The 22,981-nt window shown below is 40.0% G+C and overlaps 2 protein-coding genes across 2 annotated transcripts in view; both read right to left on the bottom strand.

Annotated features, from left to right (window-relative positions):
* Positions 1-17,635, bottom strand: part of gng12b (guanine nucleotide binding protein (G protein), gamma 12b) — a 39,713-nt gene extending 22,078 nt beyond the window's left edge. The window contains exons 1-2 of the mRNA XM_022219355.2: positions 16,238-17,635; positions 2,022-2,085 (exon numbers count right to left, since the gene is read on the bottom strand). The gene's annotated coding sequence lies outside the window, so the exon portion shown is untranslated. The remainder of the gene's footprint in view (positions 1-2,021; positions 2,086-16,237) is intronic.
* Positions 17,636-17,752: 117 nt separating this feature from the next.
* Positions 17,753-22,880, bottom strand: LOC110969353 (protein wntless homolog). The gene is given in 13 exon segments (XM_051947425.1): positions 17,753-18,370; positions 18,477-18,642; positions 18,744-18,827; positions 18,939-19,082; positions 19,182-19,245; positions 19,336-19,433; positions 19,522-19,690; positions 21,344-21,480; positions 21,566-21,721; positions 22,115-22,239; positions 22,332-22,595; positions 22,744-22,815; positions 22,818-22,880. Coding segments are annotated over 13 exon segments (1,623 nt in total). The 5' UTR covers positions 22,849-22,880; the 3' UTR covers positions 17,753-18,257.
* Positions 22,881-22,981: the final 101 nt, after the last annotated feature.

Raw genomic sequence — 22,981 nt, 5'->3', positions numbered from 1 at the left:
TGCTCCTGTTTGCCTCTATAAAAAGAAGCTGGAGTTGTATTGTGCTGTGCTCATACACTAATATATAGTAAATGATTGGCTTGAAGAACTGTCCATGTGCTGTTAACTAACAAATGTATAGTTCTTTAAGATCATGCATCTCAATAATAGGTCACTGTGCTACCACAGATGAATGCAACCCACACATGAAAATCCCAACACAACTGCAAAAATTAACAGATGTACATGTTTAGTCATAGATTCTGTGATTCACAAGGTTGCAACAGCGCAACCAAATAAGGACAAAGAAAGAGTTTGTGTACCGTTCATTGTGCTACAGTAATGCAGGGTCATCTCAGGCCTGAAGCACAGAGACAAACTGATAAGACTGGCCAGTGCTGCCATCATGTGGAGGAAACGTTTGATGCCATTGCAACCTTTGAGATTGTTTGGGAAACCATCAAGCATGAACTTCATTTTATAATGAGTAGACATTACCAAAGCAAGACCAGAGAAATCAACAAGCACAATCAGTTAAAACAGCTACAGGCAGAAGAATGATTATCAAGAACATTTCTAACATGCGTACGATGTATAAGAGTAGTGATTTTAAAAGTTTGCTGCATGAATATCAGAAACAATCCTTCCAAGAAGAAGATCCAGCGGGTGAATTCAGAGAATTAAAAGTGGACCAAGGCTTCACTACAACATTTATGTGATAGGGATTTCTAACCAGGGCTTCAGAAATATGCAGATATCAAAGCTTTCTTACAGTCCTTGAACTAATCAGCTGTGGTGTAATTTATCCAGAAAACTAAGCAAATCTAAGCATGACTCATGATATTTCAGCAAATTGGACATGGCTCAATTAAGATTTTGACAAAAATAAATAGTTTGCACCTCAGTGTAATTGCAAAACCATTAGTGACTCAGCTGTGACCTGCAATCGTGTTCAAAAATTGGGGGGGATTTTTTTGGTTAAACTGAGTTAAAGTGCCTGCTGTGTTTAGAAAGAGTTGATATTGGGCAAGCAAAATGTAAGTATATGGAGAGACACCTTTTATTCTTGTAATGGCAGCACCTGTGGGCATTTGAAAAATGTTGTACATAATGAATACATTGCTTTTTAACTTTCAAAAAACAAATAAACCTGGAAATTCAGCTTTTAGTTACATTCTTGAACTAAAAAAACATAATGTTTGTTTTATTCTTGAATTAAAAGGAAAAGTAGTGTGCTGTGTGCAGGACTTTAATTTACGGTGAAAAAAACTGAAACTGCTTTGAGTTGAGTAGATTGCTCTGAGTATCAATCATAAATGTATTTAAAAGAGAAAACTTACACCAAGACAACAAACATAAAAACACATAAAAAAAAAACATTTAATGAATAATTAACAGCACTTCTAAAAAATGTCAGTTATAAAGTCCATGTGTTTTACAAACCATTTTCCATTCTCTATCTTGGAAGCTGAACAAAAGCATGGAGGCTTTTGCATGTAAAGTATGTTAGAATAAATGCATATTAAATTAGAAATCCAGCACTTTAGTATTGCATTTCCATGAAGAATAAAAAGCGTTCCTGTCTCATGGAATATAGACAAAGAGATTCTAAATGTTAGGCCTGAAATCGAGTGAAACTCAACAATTCAGAAGCAAATACTTTTCAGAATGCAACCAATCGTATTTCTGTGTACTTTTATAACCTTACACCAGAGTAATAATTCTCTTGAAATAGGACATAAGTGCTAAAACATGCATCTTGTTCCAATTTATCAGATTCCATTTTTAGAATACAAAAAGAAACGCTGTTGGTTTAGGAGCACCACTGTAAACTCTGTTTCTATCACAAGAGGGCAGCAGTTCACAGGAAGTCAATTACTGCAGATATGAAAGACTCATGTGGACTGGCTCTGATTAATAATGGATGGACCAGTGAAGCAACGTTTGCAACTTGAGCCTCCTCTCAATTACAGTAAAGGCCGGGGACGCCGGTGGCAACAGCTGTTTCATGTGGGAACCAGTCTGCAGACAAACACACTGACCTGTGAGGGAGAAGTTCTCAAGGAGCATGTATTTGGTGCTCTGGTGTAGGTCGCCCACATAAATCTGGAAAAGAAAAGCAAAACAGATGTGTTGACATTAACAATGACTCTAAAATTAATTGTCAGTCGATCAGAAGCACTGATGGAGCTGCGTGAATATGGCTCATTGTGTATTTATCCAGCAGAGAGCCAGCAACGCAGGAGTTCAGACTGTGAGATGAATGGCACCAGTTTCCTCATCATTTAGGTGAAATGTGGAGACCTGGCAGGCCAGATCTGGTGTGAGTGGGGTATCCAGTACCCCCTGCTCCATTTGCATTCATTACCACATTCCAGTGAAAGCAGGTAGATGCTTAGGCCTTTAGTCTGAGAGCTTTCTGTGGGTCTGTACACTTTCTGTCATAGCAAGTGAAGAGAGCAGACAGTTCAAAATACTGATTATGTTTACATGCTCTGTGCTCAGGTTTTGCTCCCAGTTATCGTCCTGATCTATCATTCACTGTAAAATATATACATGTGAATTATTGCAGGACACTGTCAAACCTGAACTACAAATCCTCACGTTCCTTAAGTTTTTTTGGATGTTTTTTGCTCCTGTCGTTTCACTCACTGGAGTCTTATTTAACTAAGATTTAAAGGGGCCATATAAAGTCCTCTATGAAAGCAGCACAGCCACAACTAGAAGTAGAGAGAACCTGGAAATGTCTTCTGTGCAGTATAACTCAGCTGTGAAGTCATACATTGGACATTTTACTACTATTTGTTCCTGTACTTTTCTCCATTCTACTCTGTAAACACTGTCTGCAGTTCAGCATGATTCAGCCGAGCTCAGTTGAAAAGTCCTTGAAATTTTTGTCATGCAACTGTCGGTCACAGTTGAGTCAATCATGGTTCAGTTGCACTAGGAGCACAGAATTTTTCTTTTTTTACAGAATTTGATTAAGGCAAATAATTTTTAATGAGACAATTGGATTAAAGAATTTTTGAAGAATTATTCGTATCTTAGGCTCAGATTGGTAAATTTTCCTGATGAAACTGCACATCATGCATGATTATCTGATCATTCTCTGTGTTTTTGCAGTTTGTAGCTCTGACAGATGGTGTTACTTTGTTAATTGTTTTCTTTTGTAAATGACAACATGCTTTCAAACCCAGCAGTGGGTTTCAGGGATTTAGAGGGTTAAAAAATAATTATTGAGCACAAAGTTCTTTGACATCAGGATCAACAAGCTGTTCTTTGAACTGTAAATTTACATTTATTCAATCAGCAAGAAATCTTTTTCAGCAAACTGGGAGCAGCAACACCATCTATAAACATAACCTATTAAAACAAACACGTTATGCAGCTGCCTCGTACACGTATAGATGACACACTGACAGTCATTTGGAGTCAGATCTCTGGTGTCCAAACAAATGTACTTTTAATATTCGTGCTGCTTTTGGTCACCAATAACAACTGAACAAAATATCTGACTCTTGAGTGGCTAAAATCCTACAATATATTCACCAGCAAGATGCTAATTTTGTCTGTCTGACATTTAGTAGAGCACAGTGGGTGTATCTGAGCTTTTTCCACAGACATAAATAATATGCCTGTGGTTCAAAAAAATAGCCACAACAGTCATGTTGTGGCCTGTAAAAACAAAGTGATGACTTGAAAGATGCTCCAACGCCTCATAAAACCGAGAGGAACAGCAAAATGTGGTACTGATTCTTTACTGTCAATTATAATTGTCACTTTAAGCGAGATCTTTCAAAATCACAGGTTTGATCCATTAGTTTTGATCCTTTGTTATTATCAAAATATTACTTAGTAAAGCAACATTTGCTTTATTTCCAACAGTTTATTCAAGGTATGAACTGTGATGAGGAATGTGAACAAAAGCTTTTAAAGGGGGAACTTCGGTTTTTTTCAACCTGGGGTCTGTTTCCGGACAAGGTACGTTTTATCCGTTTGATTCCTGGCTATAAACACACAAGCAGAAACAAAAAATCAAGCCGTTTTTTCGTTTTTTCGTTTTGAGCAAAAAACAAAAAACAGGAAACGGTTCGTTTTTTCGTTTTTTTCGTTTTGAACAAAAAAACAAACAAAACAGGAAACGGTTCGTTTTTTCGTTTTTTCGTTTTCACCCCCAAAATGAAAATACGACTCAATATTCCGTTTCATTGGTGGGCGGGGCTTCGGAGCCTGCCAGTGCACAATAAAGCTCCTGCCCATCACAATAAAGCTTTTGCGCTGGCATTCATAGACAGACTGACTTTCATTGTATTGCCTGCCCCCACTGCACTTCCCCTAACTCTAAATCAAAGCAAGTCGTGTACACAGTAATGACAGTCATAACCAGTGGTGTAGTCTAGTTTTTTCTACTGGGTATACTCCAACCTCATAAACCAAAGCCAGGTCAGGTTCTCATATATGTGCGCGTGCACTCACATGTCCACGCGCGCGCGCGCGCGCACACACACACACACACACACACACACACACACACACACACACACACACACACACACACACACAGCAGCAGCAGCAGCAGCAGCAGCTCCTTTATTTCAAACAACCAATTAGATACTTATAGACATTATAGCGTCAGCAGCTCCTCCTCCTGCCATCAGGCTCCCTTTCCTAAACGTTAACCTTAGCTCCAGCTGTAGTGTTCCCTAAAGTGGCAGTATTCACAGGACAAGCAACAGGCTTATTAAAACACTGAAATAGTTTCATTTAGCTTTGCTTTCTTTTCTTATTTTTTCTCCACTGACTGATGTTGGGTCATTAGAAGTTCTAGACTCATGTCCCTCTTCTGCTAAGCCAGGGGTATTCAGCTAAAATTCAGAGAGGTCCAGTCAGCAAAGGTCCAGAACATCATAATGTCTAACTTGAGTTACTGTGATATATGCTGATGTAACCTGGTAGTTTTATTAGAGTCTGCCTGTAATCAAAAACTGACCGTCAGATAAATTCAGTACGGTTCAAAACATTTTGACATTTATTAATAAATAACTTATATATAACTGTATATCTTAAAATAAAGTGCAGAACTTAAAAAAAGCATGACTGAACAACCTGAATCAACTTCTATACATCTTTTATAATACCTAAATCTCATAAATGTAACATTTGAACACTTTTACATTTTTGTCTGTCTCATATCACTCCCCTAATATCTCTGCAGCTTAATGGGAGAACTGAGCTGCTGCTTGTTTGAGCCGTTCTCAAAACATATTTTGATTATGTTCATAGTTGAGAAAGCTGCCTTACAGCTGTATGTTGAGCCAAACATGATCAGCATGTGACCACAGTCTGTCCTCTAGAGCACAAGACACAAAACATACGGTCCGAATTTCCATATAACCACTTAAAAATGCGCAAACACATGTATTAGTATGTTTTTTGACATAACGTTCATTTTTCTCTGTGTCAGGAAGCGGTGAAGCTGTATGGGACAGGGGAAGGTGTCTGGCTGAGAACAGGGTTCACTAAAGGCCGACCGCGGTCCGGATCCGGACCCAGACGTCGTCTATACGGGTGTAAATTTGACAGGTCGCTTCTATTTTACCGGTGCAGCTTTCCAGTGTTTATCATTGGTCTATCGGCTCAGAAACGCACAGACCAATTATGTACGAGTTCAGGCATCCCACGTGACGCTACTCAGCCAATGACGTCGCTGAATTGCATCGCAGCTCTGCCTTCAAAAAGCAGCTGAGAGATGAGGGACAAAGAGGACAGCAGTGATGGAAGTTCAGCTCTTTTCAGAGAGCTTTTGGCACTGCTTCCAAAGAAAAGCCTGTTCTTTCGGCTCTCAAATGGCTCCTAATTTATTATTCTTTGTAGCCTCACGTTTTTGCCTAACCTGGCAAATATGAATCGTTTGACAAACTCTTTTTCGCTCAGTGTTTTTATGAGAAGCCTTATAATTGACTCATTTTGTATATTTGCTCTGTTACAAAAACAGGTATTCTTGCTTTTGTTTATTATTTCCACCAAACTTTTTTGCACAAAAAATAAATGAACAAAACTCTGCACATGAACCCACAGAACCAGAACAGAACCAGAACCAGACTCAGTATTCAAACAGTATAAATGTCCTCAGAGCTGGCTGACATTCACAAAAATCAGATGGCTGAGCTTGGATGGGCTGATACATTTCTTCTTTCAGTGAATATCTGCCGTGTTTTTGAGAAGATTCTCTCAGATGGAAGAAGTTGTCTCTCCTCCATCACCTTCACCAGGTGGGGCAGACTGAGGCCTTGTCCTGCTCCAGCTCAGTGGGTCGTCTGCTGGTTGGATGAGGGCTTCCTCTAGATATGATCCTCCATTACCACATCAGCTGGAGGATTTCTCCTGAATCATCTCCTGTAGCTCTTCCATCAAAGAGCCTCCACAGCAGAAGTTTGAGGTTCCTCCTCCACTTGGTCCTCTAATGGTGGAGGTGTCAGACTGCTGCTGCTGCTCATATTCTCTGAAGTGTCTCATCAACAGCTCTGTTGTCACTGAAGGCAAGCTTCTTTAATCTAGGATCCAGTAACATGTTTTCTGCTAGGACAGTGTTAAACTCCATACTCCATTAAATACGTTCGGAGTCGGCTCTTCAGATTCACTACAAAGCATCGACTCTGAGAGTCCTATCTTTTGTGCCTTATACATCTCTAGAGGACAGACTGTGGTCACATGCTGAACATGTTTGGCTCAGCAAACAGCTGTAAGGCAGCTTTCTCAACTATGAACATAATCAAAATATGTTTTGAGAACGGCTCAAACAAGCAGCAGCTCAGTTCTCCCATTAAGCTGCAGAGATATTAGGGGAGTGATATGAGACAAAAATGTAAAAGTGTTCAAATGTTTACATTTATGAGATTTAGGTATTATAAAAGATGTATAGAAGTTGATTCAGGTTGTTCAGTCATGCTTTTTTTAAGTTCTGCACTTTATTTTAAGATATACAGTTACATAAAAGTTATTTATTAATAAATGTCAAAATGTTTTTGAACCGTACTGAATTTATTTGACGGTCAGTTTTTGATTACAGGCAGACTCTAATAAAACTACCAGGTTACATCAGCATATATCACAGTAACTCAAGTTAGACATTATGATGTTCTGGACCTTTGCTGACTGGACCTCTCTGAATTTTAGCTGAATACCCCTGGCTTAGCAGAAGAGGGACATGAGTCTAGAACTTCTAATGACCCAACATCAGTCAGTGGAGAAAAAATAAGAAAAAGAAAGCAAAGCTAAATGAAACTATTTCAGTGTTTTAATAAGCCTGTTGCTTGTCCTGTGAATACTGCCACTTTAGGGAACACTACAGCTGGAGCTAAGGTTAACATTTAGGAAAGGGAGCCTGATGAAGAGGAAACATCAGCTCTACCTGATGAAGAGGAAACATCAGGTCTACCTGATGGCAGGAGGAGGAGCTGCTGACGCTATAATCTCTATAAGTATCTAATTGGTTGTTTGAAATAAAGGAGCTGGTGCTGTGTGTGTGTGTGTGTGTGTGTGTGTGTGTGTGTGTGTGTGTGCGTGCACGCGCACATATATGAGAACCTGACCTGGCTTTGGTTTATGAGGTTGGAGTATACCCAGTAGAAAAAACTAGACTACACCACTGGTTATGACTGTCATTACTGTGTACACGACTTGCTTTGATTTAGAGTTAGGGAAGTGCAGTGGGGGCAGGCAATACAATGAAAGTCAGTCTGTCTATGAATGCCAGCGCAAGAGCTTTATTGTGATGGGCAGGAGCTTGATTGTGCACTGGCAGGGTCCGAAGCCCCGCCCATGAATGAAACGGAATATTGAGTCGTATTTTCATTTTGGGGTGAAAACGAAAAAACGAAAAAACGAACCGTTTCCTGTTTTTTTGTTTTTTGCTCAAAACGAAAAAACGGCTTGATTTTTTGTTTCTGCTTGTGTCTTTTATAGCCAGGAAACAAACGGATAAAACGTACCTTGTCCGTTTCCATATGTAATTTCATACATGTGAGTGATGGAGAAATGAATTTTCGACATAGCTCCAGTATATAGCTCTCGCGCGATTTCGGAACGAGATTTACTTTCTAGCGTCCTGAGCTTTGGATACAGACCATAACAAAGACCGATCGCCAGGTAATGTGGAGGTTTTCGTTCACTTCTCATCTCTAGTATGTTGTGGGACACTCATTGAGACTATCTGAGCCAATCAGTGTGGGGCAAAAAGCACGTTAGGGCGGACTTTGACGCAGGGGGGCCAGCGGCCCCATACTTTTCGCTAGCCAAGCTGCTAGCTGAGCTGCTAAGCTGCCTGCCTGGCTAAATACTGGAGCTATGTCGAAAATTCATTTCTCCATCACTCACATGTATGAAATGACATATGAAAACAGACCCCAGGTTGAAAAAAAACAAAGTTCCCCTTTAAGATGCACTGAGAAATTGATCAAATAAAGTCGCATTACTGATTTTTTATGAGGTTGTCAGAAGTGTGTTGATACGTGTATTTCAACAGTGTACTATAACAGCCCATTCAAACTGAGTTGTAATAAAACACACATGATATTTGCATTCACAGAAGTTATATTTTTGCCTTCAGTTTAAAAGAAATGATTGTCTTCATCTTTGAAATCAAGACATCATATTTGCAAGCTGCCTGAATAATAAGATTTATTTATTTTTTTTTAAAAAAGGACATAGAGGAGCTCTGCTTATTTTTAAGAGCCCAGATCTTACCAGTGCATTATAACACAACCCCCCCCCCCCCCCCCCACTGCATATTACCTCAAATAAAGTAAGAAAAATTGTCAACTGTTTTTCAAAGCTGAGACCAAAGATGTTTTATTATCTGCTGTGCTCCTGTTGCCAGGCAACCACTGACTTCCTTGTCTAGTTTATAATTTACGGCGTTGTCCTCTGTCAGTGAGGGGCAGTGAACTGCTGCTGCGTGTTCCACGTCAGTATAAACAACAATACTGCCTCATGGACATGATCTCTGGGCTTTAGCTAACAAGTAGTTACAAATCTGTGCAGGGCCTGCAACAACACATAACCCAGAGTTTACTGAAGAGTCACCTCTATTCTCAGGTAACACACACATGCAGGAACAATACAGGTGTCAGCAACAGTTGTACTTCCTCATTATGTAGTGATACCTTATAAAAAACTAATACTAACAATGAACATAAAAAACATGCCTAGTCATACACTGATTGCACCATATCCTGTTATAATGGCAGAAAAAACATTTAAGAGTGAACTGCAAAAACCTTTTCTGAGTCCCTATAAATGTGTGATTCAGATTTTTTATTTTTTATTTTTTTTAGCCACAGTCCCTGGTGTTCAGAGTCAGAGTAAACCTAGAAATTTCACATTTCCACATGACATTAACAGCTACCATTAGAGGTGTTCATATTTCTATTAATTACCATTAACAGAAATATTTGTTCGTAGTTAAAGCAAAGCTGACAAATCTTCAAACATTCTGCTTGGGTTTCAAGGCATTAATTAAAACACACAGATGTATTGTCTACAGTGCAACCCAACAGACTAATTTCACATCAGTGCATAGCTCGCCCACAGGAACCAGTGGAGGCATAAAGAGAAGGTAATTAAATGTAATGGCAGAGGCTTTATTAGGAGACTCAGTCCCTGGATGCTGCACAGACGCACCACAGAGACCCGGAGCTGGTTTGTGTAATTGTGTCAGTCGAATTGTACATCATGTCAGATGGCACAACAAAGAAGATCTCTATAAATACCCTGCAGCAGCAACATGACAGAGCCCACCAGGTCACAGAGATCAGACTCAGGGAGACACCAGAGTGACCTGGCTATTGTCATGCAGGACCTGAGTATTACTGTGAGGCAGCACTTTCTGCGCACATTATCCAACCGAGTCTGAGGAGTTCTGTGGAAGTCATTCTGAATATTTAGTGAGAGTGAATAAGCACCTTAACTTCCACCTATAGCAATGATGCCTTTGACCGTATGAACCCCAAAAACCACCGAGTTCTCTCTACTTTTGTCCATGGTTTTAACCTTGCCAGCAAGTTGATTTCTCGCGATATTTGTGAGTTCACAAATCTCTCAAGAAACCATCTTGCTCCGCTCCCGCCTTCACTTTTCGTACCATATCTATGTTTCGTACAGCACCAAGTTGGTTCGGGCCAATCACGCAGCAGTATTCGTGTGTGGGGCGGGATAATGTGCGGGATATCCGGGTGTGACGACAACACCAAGCGCCAGTAGATCAAAACAAACATGGCAAGGAATTTACAAATATTCAGTGGTGCAACCAATAATTTCTATGGCAGTCAGTGAAGTGTTTGAAAGTCAGACTCTGGTCAGACTTGCTGGTTAGAGATCGTCTAAAAATGCCACAAATACCAGATCGGAGTTGCAAGTGACACTGAAAATAAGAATAAAGCATCAGCCGTCAGTCAGTGTCTGATGTAAGTGTGGCCGCTAACCAGGTAACTTTGATAAGGAGGCCTAATCTAATCTCTGCCCCTGCCAGGTTACCATGGCAACACACAGCTATTTGACATCAGCATCCCATCTCAGTCAAGCTGCTTTTATCCACCTCCTTCCCCAAAATGGAACATGTCCTCACCTCCATATTCAACCTCAAAAAATACATCGACACGTTTACAATCTACTGGTGGCTCGAAAAAGCATGCCGTCTTCAAAAAATTGCCAATGTCTTAATCATTTATCAGAGCCAGAAACTGTAAAAACACAAAGAATAATCACCTTCCTGATTTCCTGTCCTTGAAGTACTCATATGTAATCTGCAGTTCTGTTTGGAGAATCAATCAAATCTAATTTAAAAGCTACAAAAAAATTTCTACGCATCTGGTTTAAAAAAATCATCAAAAATAAATAATCTGTTCAAGCTATACTTTGGAATAAACCAAAAGTTCTGTGCAGCACAAGCCAAGCTTCAGTGACAACAGTCATGTGACAAAAACTCAGGGATATTTCAGCTGAACTGGGATGAACTGCAGGCTGTGTTTAAACGGAGCAGAGAGGAGACGAGTATGGAAACAAATTAAAGATATAAATAATAAAATATCTGCAATCGGTTGAGCTACCACTTTTTCCACAATATTAGTACTACCTGTAGGCACTTGGATAAATGTAGTACATGTTGATTTCAGGTTGCTTTTTAAACATTTTGTAAAATAAATAATGAAATTCCACTTTCGATTTGTTTTTAGAATTTATGCCATTTCAATTTTGCTTTATATTGCACAAAACACATGTCTTAGTTCTCTGTATTTTGAGTCAGGATTGTTCTGTTTTCATAGAAGTGCAAACTTTGTGACAGAAACAAAAATGCCCACAAATGGTTTGAGGTCCAGAGTGGGAAAACATGGCGTTAGTTCTAAAAAAAAAAACGCACCATCACAAGTTTTCAAAGAGCTCTATCTGCAAATATATGAAACTGAATGAAACAGAGAATCCTCACAATTGAGGAGATGGAAGCAGACATTTTACCTGATAAATTACATAAAATATGAGAATTGGTTCTGATTTACTTTAAAAATGAACATGGCCATCTGTGAAAAGATGTTCAGGCCAGTTTTAAAAGTGAACGCTTCTCAGTCAGCTATTGAGGACCGTCTTGCAATAGTGAAATTTTTCATTATCTGTTGTGCAAATAACAGCCCACTGTCACTAACCAACCCAACAACAAAAGAAACATCTAGCAAAGTGGAGCAATAGGAAAAACAACGGTCCAAGCAGGATCGTACGCAACCTTGTTATTGCTAACCCACATCCTGAGCTTACAGGATATTACGAGAAAGAAACACACATCACAGACTTTTGCTGAGCAGTTGAAGTATCCACTAAATCCTTGCAGATCAAAGCAGTAAGCTCAATTTCTTAGATGTCCTTTAAGGCAGCCTATATAGTTCAAGAGTTACAACAGTTTATATGAAATTTAAACGTGTGGGTAAATTGAGTGTCAGAAGAGCATTATAGAGTTTTAAACTAGAAAGTGACATTAAAATCTTGATGGGTGCTTATATATTGATTCATTGATTAACGTAAATACACTGGCATCCCACTAAAGGTCTACAATGTAATGACACACAACTACACTGTCACATATGATGACAAAAGCTCTGATCCGCTCAGGGCTGAACAATAAGTCAATTTCAAATCACCATTTGAAACAATGTAACAAGCAAATTGCAAAAACTAAACTCATGCAGTACATCTGATCCATAGCTTAAACTATTATGTTAGTGGTTTTTACAAATTTGTGCCATCCTCGTCATGTTTTTGATTGTATCACATGGGCTAATGCTCCATCACATGTTTTAAATCTGTTGAATATTGAGCTGCAGCTTGTAGATAAAAATATCTACAATCTAATCAGAACATGTCAGAAAAAAAATATAACTGGACATTTTCCCCAAATCGCTTAGCCTGATCAAACAACTTTTAAATACACACAAAAAAAAGACATGGCAAAGTGTTGGTCACTGCTGGGCGCCACTAGCCTAGATGCAGTTTGTTTAAAGACAAAGCCACAGCTAGGGTGACAGAATGCATGTTTAAAATTCAGAAGCATCTGTGACAAAAGCCATTAGAGCCCACTGTGAAAACTTCTCATCACCTGTTGATAAGCACTTGAGGCTTTGTGCACTCTGCAGCCCTCATATGTGCAACATGTTCCCTTCACAGTCAGCGAGTGTATTATACCTTCATCAGCGCGATACGCTGTAGTGAGGAGGCTGACAGAGTTGTGACGTGTGTCAGAGCTGGAGGACATTTTTCACATGTTGCTGTGGACTAACAGAGCTGCAGGGTGACGGCAGTGGCTCCGCAGTGTTGACTGGAAGCATTCTCTGAATGTCTTTGTGAGCAGAGCGGTGACGCACAGACGAGCTCCCCGGAGGCCGAGCGTGGAATTTGAGTCAAGGGATAGAAGGGGAAGCGGAGGGAGGAGGAGTGAGGCTCTCACGAGATTAAACCACTCGAAGGTCTGCACCAGCGACTGTGGGGTAACCAGGCAACATGGCCAAACCCACGTCAGCACCGAAAGCCCACTCAGGTAGTCACACTCGACTGCCACAGGCCATGAAAAGGTGACTCCTAAAAGCTCAAAATATGTGCCATAAAAACTGTGACACCAGATTCACAGAATGAGCGCCATATGTATTCTGCTGATATAATTAACATAATACTCAGTTAAATCTAAAGAAGCAATATTAGGGTTTCCCATATTTTACAGCCAAAAGGTCATTCTCTAAACAACCATCCCTCTAATTAATTAACAGTGCTATGTACCAACAATAAAACACCAGTTCCAGCTGCATAAATCACTGTTGCCACAACTTGGGGCCAATCTATTCAGTGTTGAACCTCAGTAACCTCAAATGTGGTTCATATGTTAGGTCAGGCTTTGTTTACTTCTTTTTGATCAAAAGGTTTAGATTTAACCCTCTGAACCCCGAGTAGTTTCCGATTGTTTTCTGTTTCTGTCACTTGTTTCCTCTTTTGGGGATCATTTTTCACTTTAATGGAACCAGCACAATCATGGCTAGAAGTAGAGAGAACTCAAAAATATATTTTGTGCAGCATAACAAAGTTAGGGGCTGATAAATTATAAAAAAGAAAAACTGAAAGTTGAATTTCTTAGATAATTGATTAATAAATACAATACAGCAAACATATTAATCAATCAATAATCTGCCTAGGGCCCACAGCTGTTGCCAACACTATACGAACAAATGGTGGCTGTACACATTACAAATACTTTACTAGTTACATTTCTAGTTTCTTTCCATATTTCTCCTATGTGATCTGTGTAAACAGATCACATAGGTCAGTCAGTGAATCTGCTGAGTCACTAATGACCTCTCGGTTGAACTGAATACAGTAAAATATTCAGTTTTTTTACAGAATCTGGTGCAAAAAAACTGATTATTTTTGACAAATATTTATATGAGACATGTTTAATAAAGTGCTTTTAAATAAATATTGTGATCTTAAGCTTATATTTGGTTAATTTTCCAACAAAAGAAAAATAGAAACATTGTGAAAGTATGCAAATATGTAGAATTGCTGTAACAATTTGTCATTCCACTGAAGTTATACGATTAAGACAATAAAAAGGGTGATTTAATTATAAAAGACATGTCTAAAGAATCCATGAATATTGAAAGATTTTTTTGTTTTCCAAAGTATAAAAACTTTGGCATCCTCTGCATCATTGAATCTCATCTGCAAGAGTTTGTGCAGTGCAGCCTTGAAGTCTCCACATCACATTTGTGTGAGTACCTGTTGGACCAAGATTATCCTCCAAACTGAATTCCCGTTCACACTGAGCACATCATTCCTCAAGTCTGATTGAACAAATTAAAAACTACAGCAGAATGAAAGTGTTCTGAGCAGAACACCAGAATTTCTAGGATATGTCTTGTCCTCTAGCCTAGCCGCGCTAGACAACCCACGGCAACGAATTTAATTTTCTGCCAGGGTGGGTCTAGTTACCCTCCATAAGGCTCGAGGTTGGATGCTCCTAAAACTGGCCGGACGAATCACCATGAAGTGTAGAGTCAGAAGGCGGGCGTAACTAAGTGACGACAGAGGCGCGACGATTCTGACAGAAACAACCGGAAACAACTAGCCTAGCTGCGCTAGACAACCCACGGCAACGAATTTAATTCTCTGCCGGGGTCGACAACAAAAACGACAACAGTGGTTGAGCTCCATTAGCACCGACTCTGAATAATCTTTCTGTTAACATGTCTGTAATATACTTGAGCTTCACCCATTGACTGAATAAATAAGGCTTCACCCAACTACCGCATCCTCTGATTTCCGGCGCTCTAGGAGCCTATTCGTTGCGCTGATTGGTTGTATACCTACCCAATTGCTGCAGAGTGATTTGATAGACAACCTTTTAGCCCGCCTCCCTCCCTGTCGAGCGGCCCTAGACCAGGGGTGTCAAGATCCGTTCCTGGAGGGCCACTATCCTGCATGTTTTAGATGTTTCCCTCTTCCAACACAGCTGATTCAAATGATCAGGTTCGTTATCAGGCTTCTGCTGAGCTTGATGATAAGCTGATCATTTGAATCAGGTGTGTTGGAAGAGGGAAACATCTAAAACATGCAGGATAGTGGCCCTCCAGGAACTGAGTTTGACACCCCTGCCCTAGACCCTTGCGTCTTCAGAACATGGGTCTAGCGCGGCTAGGCTAGTTGTCCTCCCCTTTAGAAGCAAAATTAATTTCAACGGCCTTTCTAGCTCAAAAATGGTGAAAATCAGCCACATGTTAGGGGGCATCGGCAACTTTGCAATGAATCTAAACACAAGATACAGTCAAGCAACACCTGAAAATACTGCATTAGCTGCAAATACCTGTAAATGTAATTTTAACGCTATTTTAATAAAATAACACTGCATAATTTTACAGTTATAGGCTGTAAAAGAATCCATTACTGCTTGTAAATATATAGACTTTAGATGTTGACATTGTGTACAGTTTGGGGCAGTTTTTTTTTCATTTATGAATTTTTCAGGCAACATTTTACACAAATTAATACACTTTTCCTGTCACTTCTGTGACTAGTTATTTTTTGTTATTTAAGAATACTGCAATTTATTGATTCATATACATTTTTATGAATAAAAATCAAACAAATAACTAAAATTAAAAGTTTTTAAAAAGTAACTCTATGGCCAAACATTTCAAGAAAGAAAGAAAGAAAGAAGCAAAACAAATTACCACTTGTAAAAATACAGATTTTTGATGTGGACATTATTTACAGTTTTGCCAATTTTCCTTAGAGTTAGGCTTTCCATTAAGAATTCTATGCCATCATATTTGTAAATCTCTAAGATATTCAACACTTTACCAGAGAATTTAACATGCTTTAGTGTCCCTGCATGATATTACTTAAAAGCAGGTGGTTGTTGTCCTTTTACATCTCTTTGTTCCAACCACCTGTCACCTGTGCTGCTTTAACCACCAGTGCATTAGTAGAATAATGATTCACCACCATACAAAAGCTCACAAAGCAATTCAAACAGTCAACAACCTGATGGAAACACTGGATTTATGCAGTTTTACCCCCAAAACGCCCTGCCTGGCTCTTGCTTCCTCTGGTTACTGTCTGTTAATGGAGTGGAAGTCACAGTTTACCAGCTGGCGTTACTGAACCGCAGCATTAGTGTCCATCCACTGTGGAGAAAGATTATTGGTGTAATCTGTGCGCTGATACTCACCTGTCCTCTGTGATCCGAAGGTTTGTTCAAAGTCGAGCCATGAAATAATCCCACAGCGGAGCTCTTTCAGGTCAAATAAGGCGTCGACTGAAAAGTTTCCCCGCGGATTGATGAGCCGTGTCGGCGTGAAGCTCAAAGACGGTCCATCATGTGCTGCTGGCGTCTCTGGAGCTCCAGTCTATGGGCTGGACTAACTGCTGCCGCCGGTTTGGAGGTGCAACAGCGCCCTCTGTCGGCAGCTCTGGACACAACCTCAAGGTAGGGTTGAGGTTTTATTTGAACACTGGATAGGACACGCTTACCACTCAGTTTCCTGCAAGTTTCTGCTTTTACTGCATCAATTTATGGTGCAAATGTCTTTATTTGTGTAAATGAAAACATTTGGTAACTATCCAAGTATAGCACAACACAATGCAGTAAGACTCTAAGGAAATCTGTATTGTTTTCAAACATTAATTTAAGTATCAGTCAACTTCTCTCATTTAATATTATCCCTTCTAAGTCAAAGTGTACATATAGACATGATGCACTTGTCTATCCTCTTGTGTATTTTGCTTGGGGAAGTAATTTCTTGACATGTCCATGTGGCACATTAATTTACTAGCCCATTGACTTTAATTACCCAAGTTTTCTCCTGGTTCCTTCGCCCTTCACACAATTGCAATTGCTCTGTTCCACCCATACTGATCCACCCCCATGTTTAACTGTAGAGGCAAAACAGTCTGGTTTGTAGGCTTCTCCAGGCTGCCTCCTAAACAGTAAGTTGGCTGGAGTGGGCATCAACTGAAAATTGGATTGATATCTGAAGAGAAACTTAGTCCAATCATCAACAGTCCAAACCTCGTGAAGAGAACCGGGCTTTCCTCTGCATTTCGTTGGTAAAAGGCTTCTTTTGTGCCCTGTGTGATTTCAGACCAGCTTCAAGAAGTCAGTTTCGGACTGTCCTTGCCAATCAACTCATATTTCTTAGCAGTGCACACTCATTTTTAAGGTCCCTAAAGATCTGACGATGATTCCTGACACAGGAACAGATGAGTACACAGTCATCTTGTGGGGTAGAAAGACATTTCTTCCTGCGGCCAGCTCGCAATTTGGTAGTATCATGTTCGGCTTGTTTTTTCTTGGTGTCACGAACTGCTGCCTTGGAGATCTTCAGTCTTTTTGCTGCCGGTCTCTCATTCATGCCAGTTTTCAGCAGTGCCAAGATGGCTGCCTTTGTGGCTTCACATAATTCTTTTGTTTCAGGCATTATGTGAGAGCTGACAACTTCTGAGCTATGCTATGGCTTGAATGTCAGCAGGAAACCACTCTAGACCTTTACATGTGCAGTTCTGCTTATGACATGAAGTGGCCTCTCTTATATACCCTGGAATTAAGCTTAAGCATGTCACATAGGACATAAAGTATTATGCAATCAGCTGCTTTTTTTTTCGTGTTCATTGTATTATTCAGGTAATATACCTTAAGTGGTACCAGGCATTAAAATGAACAAGAAATTGAAGAAAACAAGGATGGTCTAGTCTAATCATTTATTTTCATTAACTGTATATATACCAAGTGAGACAGATACCAAACACTGCACATCATCACAAACACATCATCTCCACCATGAAGCATGGTGGTGGCACCATCATGATGTTGCAGCGCTTCTTGAAAGCATGCCCATTGAGGCTTGTAAAGATAGAAGGGAAAATTGATCCGGTAAAGTACAGGGAAATCTTGGAAGATAAGCTGATGAAGTCTGCAAGAGAACTGCAACTTGAGGAGAAGATTTGTTTGACAGCAAGATAATGACCCAGAGCACACAGCCAATTATACCAAGTTTCATATTTCTGAACCTATTAACAAACTTCATATTCCCTCACACTGCATCTTCCTGTAGCTCTTATTTTCCCCACTGTGTTCATTTCTGCTATTTAAAAGTGACAATAATGTACATTAACTTTAACAGTATATAGAATGGACAACACAGGAAAAACATTCAGGAATAAATAAAAAATAAATGTTTTTTAATCTTCAGTTAATCCTCAGCCATCTTCCCGGTGATCCTGTAGGCCTCCGTTGGTCCCTGCTCTCCACATGTCAGCTGTGTTTCTTGGCTTTCCGGCTTCTCTGTCATATCTGTAATGCATTCTTAGACAAACAGCTCTTGTGAAGGAACACGTCTGACATATTGACAAAGCAAACATCTCTCGTCATGTGTTTGGAGAGCTAACTAAGCAGTTGAATTGTTCCACACCTGTGTGCTGACTGTCTCTCGACTTGTTTCTGTTGTGCTTGTGTGAGGGAGCATAGAGGAAGATGATGGTGAAGACATACAGGTTCCACATGCCGTAGATCCCTGTGAGAAAAGCACTGTGGACTTGGAGAGTGCAGTCTCCCCAGTGCCAGTGACCTTCACTGATCTGATGGGGGAAAAGGGAACATTTGGAGTTACAGTATTAGCTCAAACATGCTAAAACAATTAGCAATCAGTTCTGTTAATCATCCGACGATTGATACTTACCTGATTAAGGATGAAGAAGATGACTGTCATAGCTGCACATGCGAGAGTTACTAGCATTAAAAACTTAAACCGGAAGATTATACCCTGCCAAAAGCAGCAAGAGTGGAAATCACTTTTAATCGATTTCATACTGATATTTTCTACAGTTTTGCACTTTTTACTTGCAACTTTGATTTTAAATGAAACTAATCAAACCTTGTAGCGAAGCCTCCTCGCCTCTGGCATTGCAGGGAGTTGCTGCACTTTCCCACCAATATTCCTGAACACACAGCACACCATGCGACACAGCGAGAAGAAATAAAGACAAACCGAAATAGCTGCCACAATAATGAAGGTCAACTGTGATCTCAGTTAAGGAAGGAGCTTTTTTTTACCACTGAGTTAGTGACCCACGTCAAAGTCACTTTTAATAATATGGAATAAATTTATAAAGGATACTGCAACATTTGTCCCAAAGTCTGATCCCCACACACTGTAGAAAGGATTGCTCAAATGAACCCCCCTACATGAGAGAAAAAACACATTACTATTAAAAAAACAAACAAACTAAAGATAAAACAGAAGCATCCAAGGCTTTGAAAGAATCATTTACCTTTCACTCAGGTCAAATATGAGGAGAACACATGAGCCAAACACCACAAGTCCAACTTGCCACCAGTACGCCAAGAGCCTGTTCCTCTGACTTTGGTCCTAAAGGATTTGTTGTTGACAGGACGAGCATGAACTGGGCAGAAAAGTGCAGAGAAAAGTACAGCTGAGAACAAAAATGAGATCTAACCATGAGGTGTTCACCACAGAAGATGATCCAGAAACAGAAGAGTGCGGAATAGAACACTCCCTGCTGGGCGTCTTCAAACAGCAGCATCCATGTCCACTCAAACCCCAGAGACAGCCACTCCACCGGCACGTTCAGGAAGGTCATTGAGATGCCCAGAGCAAAAATCACCCTAAATAAGGCAAATACATTCAATGAACAGCCAAACCAGCAATGGAAGCACTTAAATCTGCTCTTAAAAGACAAATAACTCATTTTGCTTTGCTGCAGGCAAACTAATGACATAGTTGGAGGCAATCATGCACTCAAGCAGGTTCCATTTCCTCTGCACGCCACATGCAGCCCTGTAGCATTTTATACCTCTTAGAAGTATGCCAGAAGGTTTACCTGTGGTTTTAAGTCCTCACTAAGAGGCTAAATGACCCTGGGACGCACTCAAATGTAAGAGCAACAGAGCTGCGTTGTATAACTTCACTCTGCCTTTCAAAAAAAGATATCAGTGTGTTCAGCCTGGAAAAGCATCTCCAAAGCTGTACAGATACAGGATTCTGAGATGGCCCGAACTGTTAATAATCAAATTATTGTGAAATAAATCACTGTTTTTTAAACCATTTTAATCTGCCAGTGTATTTGAAAGGCGTGCGATCTTTCAAAGAATTGTCAAATTCCATCATTTATCAGGGCGAGAAAGAGCAAAACTATAAATTGCAGAATTTCCCATGGTTCTTGAACTATTATGTAATCATACATTGTAATGATGCATAGTTCGGCTATAGTTAAGCTAAGCCAGGGGTCGGCAACCTTTAACACTCAAAGAGCCATTTCGACCCGTTTCCCACAGAAAAGAAAACACCGGGAGCCGCAAAATCCTTTTGGCATTTAAAATGAAGACAACAATGCATATATCGCTTTTTTTTTTTTTTACTTCTATGCCCTTGTTAATCAGTCGTGATTAATTAATTACAAAGCCTCTAATTAGATTCATTTTTTAAATTGTGTCCTACCACTAATATTTATCTTACCTGGTTAATGTCATTTTTGCTCCTGGACCTCAAATGTTACATAATGTTAGCTGGAAATCAATATTTTGCGAATGTCTATTTGACTTGTAAAATCTATTTATCTATTTATCTTAAGCTAATAACTTTTCTCCGGTAAGTCGCTGCCCTGTTTTCCAAGACGTCACTCCTCTGACTCTCTGACCTGCTGCCGTGTTCTTGCGTGTAACGTGTATTACCCTATCATGAGTACTTTTGACTCAAAGACAAGACGTGTCTTTCTTGGAGTGGAGCTTTAATATACAGGCTTGCCATTCTTGAGTACAAAACGATGTGAAACTACAGGCGTTGCTTCTCCATCTCCTCCGCATCAACCTTGCGCTCTCATGTCCCAGCCAGGGGAAAACCCCAGCAGCACATCCGGTGAAGTGACACGTCAAAATAAGAGCGGTAATTTCACAATAAAATTCTCTATATTAAAATGCATTGAAACGCGCCTGAAAGGCAGAACAATTTATTTTCCAAAGTTACAGGGAGCCACAACAGAGGGCTGAAAGAGCCGCATGCGGCTCTGGAGCCGCGGGTTGCCGACCCCTGAGCTAAGCCAAAAGTCATGATATTTTATCAAACTCACCCTATTCTACAAATCTCATGTTTTAAATTAACTGGAAAAATATGTATTAAAAATGTTGAACATTTTGATTCCGATTGTCAAATATTTTTGTAAAACAAATGAGAAGGAACATTTTGTTTGTTTGTCTTTCTTTTTTTTACAAAAGCAAAAGAGTTTGGTTTGGGAAGCACATTTCTTCCTTGCTGGGACATACTTTTCTAAAAGGACTGGGGGTCTTGCCATGATGCTAATCCTGTGCCAATACCAGGCTGTTGCCACAAATATCCAGGGAGTGAACACCGTTTTCATGCTCATCCACACTTTAGTGAAGCCTCCGTTCTGGTGGATGCCCTGAGAGAAGAGGGACATGAAATGTTGTGACACATGCAGCCTCTGGAATATACCATGATCATTCAAATGTAAGTGTTAAACTCACCACTATATGGATGTCTTTTATTTCTCCAATGCCATCATTTATTGTGTCGTTCACCGGCAAACGCAGGTTGACTAAAAAATATTTGTGCGCCACATTTCCCATTTCCATTAATGGTACGGGGTCACAGTGATAAAAGCGGCCTTCATTTTCATATGTCTGCAGAAGCATGGCAGTTACTAAGCAGACTAATAAATGTGATTAGAGTTATATGTGCATGTATTAAATGCAGAGCTGCACAACACAACAGCATCTACACTGCAATGTGTACAACATTTACAGCACAGGACGTGGGCTGTGAAGTAATTCACTTAAACTCGTCATGCTACAACTTTTTGTGCTTGTTGATAAAAAACAAAACTAACATGGTTCTCATGCTCAGTGTTTAATGTACAAGAGAAGTCTGTCTGACAGAATTCTCACATTGCAAAATGTGAGAATTCTGTCGTACAAGAGAAGTCTGTCTGACAGAATTCTCACATTGCAAAATGCAGCACAGAAAAGCTAAATATCACAATGTCAGCTTTTCCCCCCAATATCATGCACGCTCACCTTTGGGACTGCAAATGTGCACTTGAGCGGCCTTTGCTCCACTGAGTGAAACTTTGTGGTCCACTCGGACTTCAAATCATCCCTGTATGCCAGACGAGCATCAATAGTGACGATGACATCATCCTCTGCACAGACAGGAAAATAACAGTTTAATAGACCTCCATCCTCAACACAAATACCGATGGGGAATGCAGTTTGTACATTTCACACATCTTACTGATCTGATTGATCATTTTGAAGGCAATGTCAAACTGCAGAACAGCCAGCATGTACTGAAACCAGGGGCTCATCTCCTTGTTGGGTAGAGGTACATGCACAGCAAAAACAATGTCATTCGCATCCAGCATTTTTGCCAAAGGTTCGTCAAAACTGTGGACCTGCTGGCACCGGTTGGAACCCCACGGCATGAGCCAGACACGTGTCCTGTGGCGGTTAATGCATTTGGTGGCCAAATAGCGGATGGCACTGGTGGGACTGGGAGCTAAGGCGAGGGAAAATAATATATCAGAGGCAAGCTACAGTAAAGCTGGCAAAAAGACATTTTTTAGTGCACTTCCAGCAGGATTACATTTTTAGTACAAACACTAACACTTGTAAATAAATTTAAGGTATAAAAAATGTCTACTTACCAATCAATGCTCCAACCAAGATGGAAAAAACTTGGATAATAAGAATAAAGAAACCAAATACAACCAATTTTTACTACTCATGTTCTCTATGATTGCTCCTGCCATTTCTAAAAGATAATCGGAGGGAAAATGACGAGGTAAGTGCTCCACTGCAGCTGGCAGACATCTGACTGTCCTGAGGCGAACATCAAGACATCATGGTGAAACATGTGCAGAAGGGGGCGGGAAGAGACCACAG

This window comes from Acanthochromis polyacanthus, chromosome 4 (assembly GCF_021347895.1).
Source record: "Acanthochromis polyacanthus isolate Apoly-LR-REF ecotype Palm Island chromosome 4, KAUST_Apoly_ChrSc, whole genome shotgun sequence".
Lineage (NCBI taxonomy): Eukaryota > Metazoa > Chordata > Actinopteri > Pomacentridae > Acanthochromis > Acanthochromis polyacanthus.
Note: the sequence above shows the minus strand (reverse complement) of the source record. Positions and strands in the feature narration are given on the sequence as shown.